This window comes from Papaver somniferum, chromosome 3 (assembly GCF_003573695.1).
Source record: "Papaver somniferum cultivar HN1 chromosome 3, ASM357369v1, whole genome shotgun sequence".
Taxonomy (NCBI): Eukaryota; Viridiplantae; Streptophyta; class Magnoliopsida; order Ranunculales; family Papaveraceae; genus Papaver; species Papaver somniferum.
The window spans coordinates 58609624-58616042 of record NC_039360.1 but is presented as its reverse complement, the minus strand read 5'-3'; the positions used below and the strand labels follow the sequence as shown (position 1 = coordinate 58616042).

The following is a 6419-nucleotide window of genomic DNA, read 5'->3' as shown; positions in this document are numbered from 1 at the left end:
TATTAAAAATGGTATATTTTATAGGTTAATATATTCCGAATTCATACTTCTAAAACAAATTATACACTATACGTGTCGTTCCGAATTATTGTCGAATCATGAAACCTTAGTTTAATAGTTGACTGAATTCAGAATTTACATGACGGAATAATAATAACGTTCGTACATTTGTTCGGAATCTTTGGCGTACACCGAATTGTTAACTACGGGGCAAATTGTCATCTCTAATTATATTTTTGACTTTAGTGTTTATTAAGGGGATATTACTATTATCCTTCCCGAATACTGCAATAAGACTGCTAAATGCCTAAGCCTGAATTCCTGAGTTCTGATTACATTTCTGTTATGGATGCCATTTATCATGGTTTTGGAGTAAAAACTCCCGTTTCTTTTTTTATTCTGAAGTTGATCAATCAGTTAAGTTGGCAATTCAATCTTGATTTTTTTTTCGTTTAGCAGATCCATATTACAAACTGGCTCACCAAGTTAAGTTCATGTTCAGATTTTCGGTAGTCGAGTTTGTCTGAGCACCATTAAGTAAAAACAAATACAAATTTAAACAGGTATTCAAGATATGATATGGCCTAGATGTAGTTCCTAGCAAGCTGTTCTGAAAGTTTTCTCTTCCTCTTCTGCAAGAAAAATAGAGGTTCCTACTAGAAATCAGCTTACTGATTGAATTTAAGGAAACAAAGTAAGTCCTAGAAATATATCTTATGATATAACCAAATGAACATCATACCTGAAATTAATGTTGGAGTGGTCAGCATTGTCCTGAATAAGTTCAAAAGCTAATTCTCCAAAGAATATCACGGTATGCTTAAGTTGTCATTGCTTTTGGTCCAAATTCGAGATCGGGAGTATCTTGGCTGAATTGACAACCTCTGTGAGGAGAGGACGTACATCATGAGCTAAGCTTTGTTTAGCATCGCTACGTCTGAACTAATATACAGATGTTAGGCTATATATAATAACAACTGAAGTTACAGCTCAAAAACTGCTAGGAATTAGTCAAAACACTAAAATACCTGTTGTCTAGTTCTGCTTTTTTATCCTCTTCTACAGCTATTTGCTCACGAAGTTTGGCCATTTTTTCTCTTCTAATAACCTGTTGCACCAATCAGTAGCATTTCATATCTTATCTTTTCTCTGCCGGTGATAATTTCCAACACCATGAGAAAAATATGCGGGAAAAAAAAACGAGATAACATCATATTCTTCTCATTGCCACATTTCCTTGACATATAATAATTATCAAGAACAACATCTCTACTAGCCAAATTAAGCATTAGTTCTTCAGCTGTTATGGAGAACAAACTAAATAATTACAAAGAGATATAACTCTCATTTGGTTAGGCCAAGAGGTAGCTAAAGGAGCAAAAAGCCAATTACCTGATCAGAGATATCCATTCCCACATGGTTGACACCAATTGCATCCCCTGCTATGTCATATACAGGTTCTGCGTATAACAAAAATATCTTGGTCCCAAATAATTCTGTACCGAATGTGATTTCCCGCTTTGCCGGTCTTCCACATTCCATGACTTCTTTCTTAAAATCATAAAATTCCTGAACACCTGATCCATTAAAGATCTCCAAATCTGTTTTTCCTATGATATCCTGATAAGCCAGAGGATTTAAGCTAACATGTCATATACAAACTGTCATTAACTTTCCTCCTACAAGGAAAACAAAGGTGGGTAGTTGCGTAGGACCAGTAATTTCTTAAATTTACATGTTACATTGCTTTAGGTTCTGTAGCTTTATGAAATGAACAAGAAATAATTACTAACCTCGTAACTCAAACTAGGAAAATGGTTATAAAGGAATCTGTAACGTAATTCGTTATCCTGATAGGAAAAATGAAAGGACCATTAGAAATTTATTCCATGTGAAACCCCACTACAAAATCATAATGACCTGGTTTGTACATACCAACACCAAAATTACAGCCTAAGCAAGAAGAATGGATAATTACCTGATGTCCCATGACAACCGGCGCATTCTCGAGAATGAAGTGTAAGAAATTATCTGCTCTTTTTAGCACCTGTGATAATTCTTCTACTGGCGATGCTTGTGTCTCGAGCAATTTGATGTTTTCTTGTAGCTTCTCTTCTAACCATTTTTCTAGTTGCTTCGCCTTCAGCTTCCAGTACTTAACAGTGTCAAACTCGGCATCTACTTCGACTCGCTTTTCTTGAACAACAATATCCTGTTCAACAATATCTCTGTTTTTCCTATCATAATCTCCTTCAAATATAGATATCAGCCGTTTATCACCTAGACTTGCTTCGTCAGACCGATGTTCCTTGTGAATCTCCAATTTTTTGAGCTCAATTTCTTTCCTTCGTTTAATTAAGATGGCACGCTCTTCCTCGAGACGACGGACAGCATTAATCTGCTTCTGCTTCCAGTCCTTGACAAGGTTATTCAACTGAATCGACCCTTTCTCGCTGTAACTTGTCAATTCAGAAAGCCGCTTCATATCCACTGTGAAAGCATCCTCAGTATTTGCGATTCTTTCTCTTTCTAACATACCTTGATGCAATCCAGGTTTTTCGATACTAAATTTTCGTCCAACTTCATCAGTAAACGGTAATTCATAACAGGAACATACACTTAAAAAGTCATTAACTTAAAGTTCATACCTAACTCAACATTGTCATTAATAAGTTCAAAAGCTAATTCCCCATTAGACATTATGGCATCCAAAAGTCGCCGTTGCTTTTGATCCAGATCCGAGTTTGAGAGAATTTTAGCTAAACTGACAACCTCTGTGAGGAGAGGTCGTATATCATGAGCTAAGCTTTGGCTAGCTTGCATCGTTTCCTCTGAAAGAAAGAAATATAGTGAATTAGGACGTGATAACCGAATTTGGCTAGCTTGCATCGTTTCCTCTGAAAGAAAGAAATATAGTGAATTAGGACGTGATAACTGAATCGTTATTTAGTCACCTATAACTCTTTAAGCTATATTGTAGTTGCAGTTGAAAGATTAGCAATTAGTCGGAACATTTAAAAAAAAAAAACCTGTTACGTTACTTGTTTCGTTTGGTTCTGTTTTCTTAGCTTTTGCTACAGCCATCTCCTCTACCGTAGCACCATCTGTTAGCTTACCGTCTTCTAACTGATCCTGGATCATAGGCCCAACATTCTCATTCGACATCCTTCACAGTACAAACAGTCAAATGTATATCAAAAACTAGTTAGCCTCAGCTATTTCTATTAGTTACAGGAAACAAACAAAAACACCGCATACTACTATGTATTGCATTTTCCGCATTTCCCATTGGCATAGGAAAAATCCAATTACATAACCGGAGTTTTGTTCATAATGGGAAAAAGATAGAATCTCTCTACAACATTTCCTATTAGGGTATTGATTTTGTGTTAAGTAGCCAAAGATGATTAAAACTTGGATTTATTACAGAGGGTCTCAGGTCAACCTTTTACGTTGTTCATATCATGCTCTACAGAATGGCTTTCAGTAATGAACCGTCCAAAACAAAATTGAAACTCCAATAAAACCAAGTAACGTAACTAAATAGAAAGTTGATAGCCTAAATCGATTAGAAGGTAAATTCTCGTCAAAAGTACAGTAACAATGGCAGCAAAAAAAATGTTCATGGCCAGAAAGAAAATACCTGAAAAGGAATAGGAGTAATTAAGTTACTGAACGAGCTGATCCAAGCAAATTAACTTTCTGCTTCAAATAATCCACTTTGAACTGGATCTGAAGTCTCACATACATAGGGAGAGAAAAGGAGGGGAAGACCTCGAGCAGCCCCATGTGCAGTGGAAGTCCAAAATAGTTTTATAATTCATTTGGGCAGACCAAGACAGCAAATCTGTACTTGTTACGAAGACTCAAGTGCTTCAAAGGCACTAAGTAACCAAGATTCTAAGAAACTAACAGGGTGTTAGTCCTCGAGTGATTTCGGGGGAGTTGAGTGTATTTTAAATCTCAGGGAGTTTGAGAGAGTGTAGAGAGTTTGAGAGAGTTTTGTGTTTTTGAGTTCAGGGAGTTTGGGGGAGTGTAGGGAGTTTGAGAGAGTTTATTAGAGGGAGTTTGGGGGAGTTTGAGAGAGTTCACTCCTAAATGAAAATGATCATATCTCTGTATCAATAGTATGTTATTTTGTGCAACGAGATAATTTTTTTTCCCTTCAATTTAACGGTCTCCATACAATTCTAACTCCCTTTGTTCACGAACATTTTCCCACATATCATCCGCTGTACTCTTTCTCCATGCATTAGCTTCTTGACGTTGTTGTTCTTGAGTTTGTTGTGTCAAAATTTCATCGTCATTTACAAGCGTTGATGGATGGCTATCTTCCTCTTCCTCTTCCTCGACCGGCAACTCATCTGAACGACATTCTTTTCGTAAGAAGTTGTGTAGCCCTGCACAAGCTATCATTATCTCCGCTTGCACCTGATACGGAAATGGAGGTTGAGACTTAAAGATCAAGAAACGAGACTTCACAACACCGAACAATCTTTCAACTACATTCCTCAAAGAAGCATGACGCATGTTAAATAATTCTTCAGCCTTTTTCGCATGATTACCCGTACCAGAAAATTCTTTCAAATGATAATGTTGGCCACGAAATGGTGTTAAACAATATCGTCGGTTTGCAAACCCACCATCCCCCAAGTAATATTTACCTGAATAAAACACAAAAAGAAAACTTCGTCAAGTAGAACCCGAATATAACTTAACCAAAAAACTCAAAACTTCACATTAGATAAAAGTAAAATTACCTTGCAGTATTTTCAGTCCATTTCTTTTTGTCATTGCGTCGTTAAGTATTTTCGAATCATGAGCAGACCCTTCCCATCCACTGAGCACGTATATGAACTCCAAGTCGAAGTTGCAAACCGCTAACACATTTTGAGATGTAATTCCATGTCGATTCCGATAAACGGCTGCATTTCTTTTCTCTACCATTGCTGGGATATGTGTACCGTCCATAGCTCCAATCCAATCCTTAAAGTAAGGATAAAATCGTGTACTCTCACGAATTTTAAATGGAGTTGCATTTCTTCAATAGAAACACATCTTGTATCACATAATGATGTAGTTTCTCTAATGATACAATATAGTTTTAGAAAAATATCAGGGTACATCCTATAACTTCTTCGAAAGTCTTCTGGGTCTTGACGCAAAACTCTCCTTATATAGTTATATCCAAACAAAGTAACTGGGCGTCTCATTGGTCTTTCAATACGCTGACTTTGTATGTATCGCAATTGCTTGATTATATCCATCAACCATGAATGCACCGCTGAAAGTATATTCAAAAATATGGATAGTTCAAATTCATTATTGCTGCTTACCTCTTCATCATCACTGCTTTCTTCTTCTGTATCAAAGGCTTCATCTTCACTATCAGTAGATAAATCCAAATCAGACATGTTCACCTAAAAGATGATAAAAGTACTTTTTTTTTATTAGAATCATCATTATTTCGAAAGCATAAAAGTATATGTATATAGAAAATAAGCATATAGAATATAAAGTTCATAAATTCAATCATAATAACCATAAAGATGTCAACCCATAAAAATTAGTAGCAATCAATCCATAACAATAAGTTCTCAACTAGGAGAAAAGAAAAATTAAATACTAATAGTTATGAAGAAAAACAATCAAATGTTGTAACTCTAAAAGCCCATTAAACCTAATAGAAACTTGCAAAGATGACAGGTTTATGCTTTTAACTTTGAACCAATCCACAACTTTCTCTCTTCAGGAGTAAAACGTATGAATAAGTTCTTCTTGTGATTGTTGTCCAGCATTTCAATTACTTTCAGCTTATCTTCCAAAGAAATTTCATTCATGCCATAAACAAGATCCCATACTTGGTTATCTTTCTTATCCTTATCAATTCTGCGCATTTCTTTTTCAATTTTGCGGTCTTCTTTCTCTTTCGCAATAAGAGCATGCATTGAATCAATAGAAGAAGCAATCGATAAACTGTTGGCAATAAATTTCTCTAGATAATCAGACTGCCCAGTAGGATTAGTTGATGTAGAAGAGTCACCAATGTCACACCTTGGTCTTTTCTTTGGTGCCGTTTTTCTGACAGGAATTTTCTTTGTGTTCATATATTGAGTTTCATCTTTATCTTGTTCATCACTTTCCTCTAAGCCATATCCCACGTATGATACGTTAAAAGCATTATCATATTGCTCTCGTTGAGTATAATCAACATCGAAGTAATCATCTTGTTCATCTTCCTTATCACAGGTTCTAGCACTTGTACCCTCATGGGTAAGATCAACTGTAACTTTTCCAGAAGCACATTTATTCCCAAAAACAATAAGCAAGTCACCATAGTCTTTACCATTATCTTCCCTTAAGTTAGTTTGTTTTGGATGGCTCTGCTAACATACAAAAAATAAATAAAGGATAAAGCA

General features: G+C 35.8%; 1 protein-coding gene across 7 annotated transcripts; it reads right to left on the bottom strand.

Annotated features, from left to right (window-relative positions):
* Window positions 1-423: 423 nt before the first annotated feature.
* Window positions 424-3777, bottom strand: LOC113361289 (histidine kinase 5-like). Of its 7 annotated transcripts, XM_026604577.1 has the most exons (9): window positions 3644-3777; window positions 3042-3166; window positions 2649-2897; window positions 1979-2564; window positions 1794-1850; window positions 1393-1620; window positions 1029-1108; window positions 743-937; window positions 424-632 (listed from the first exon to the last, which is right to left on the bottom strand). In XM_026604577.1, the coding sequence occupies exons 4-8, from the start codon at window positions 2534-2536 to the stop codon at window positions 829-831; spliced, it is 1032 nt and encodes a 343-aa protein (XP_026460362.1). In that variant the 5' UTR covers window positions 2537-2564; window positions 2649-2897; window positions 3042-3166; window positions 3644-3777; the 3' UTR covers window positions 424-632; window positions 743-828. The 7 variants fall into 7 exon arrangements, with proteins under 7 accessions (XP_026460362.1, XP_026460364.1, XP_026460365.1 ...); XM_026604579.1 differs by having other exon boundaries at window positions 1979-2831; window positions 3030-3166; XM_026604580.1 differs by having other exon boundaries at window positions 424-653; window positions 1979-2897.
* Between the last annotated feature and the right edge of the window lie 2642 nt (window positions 3778-6419).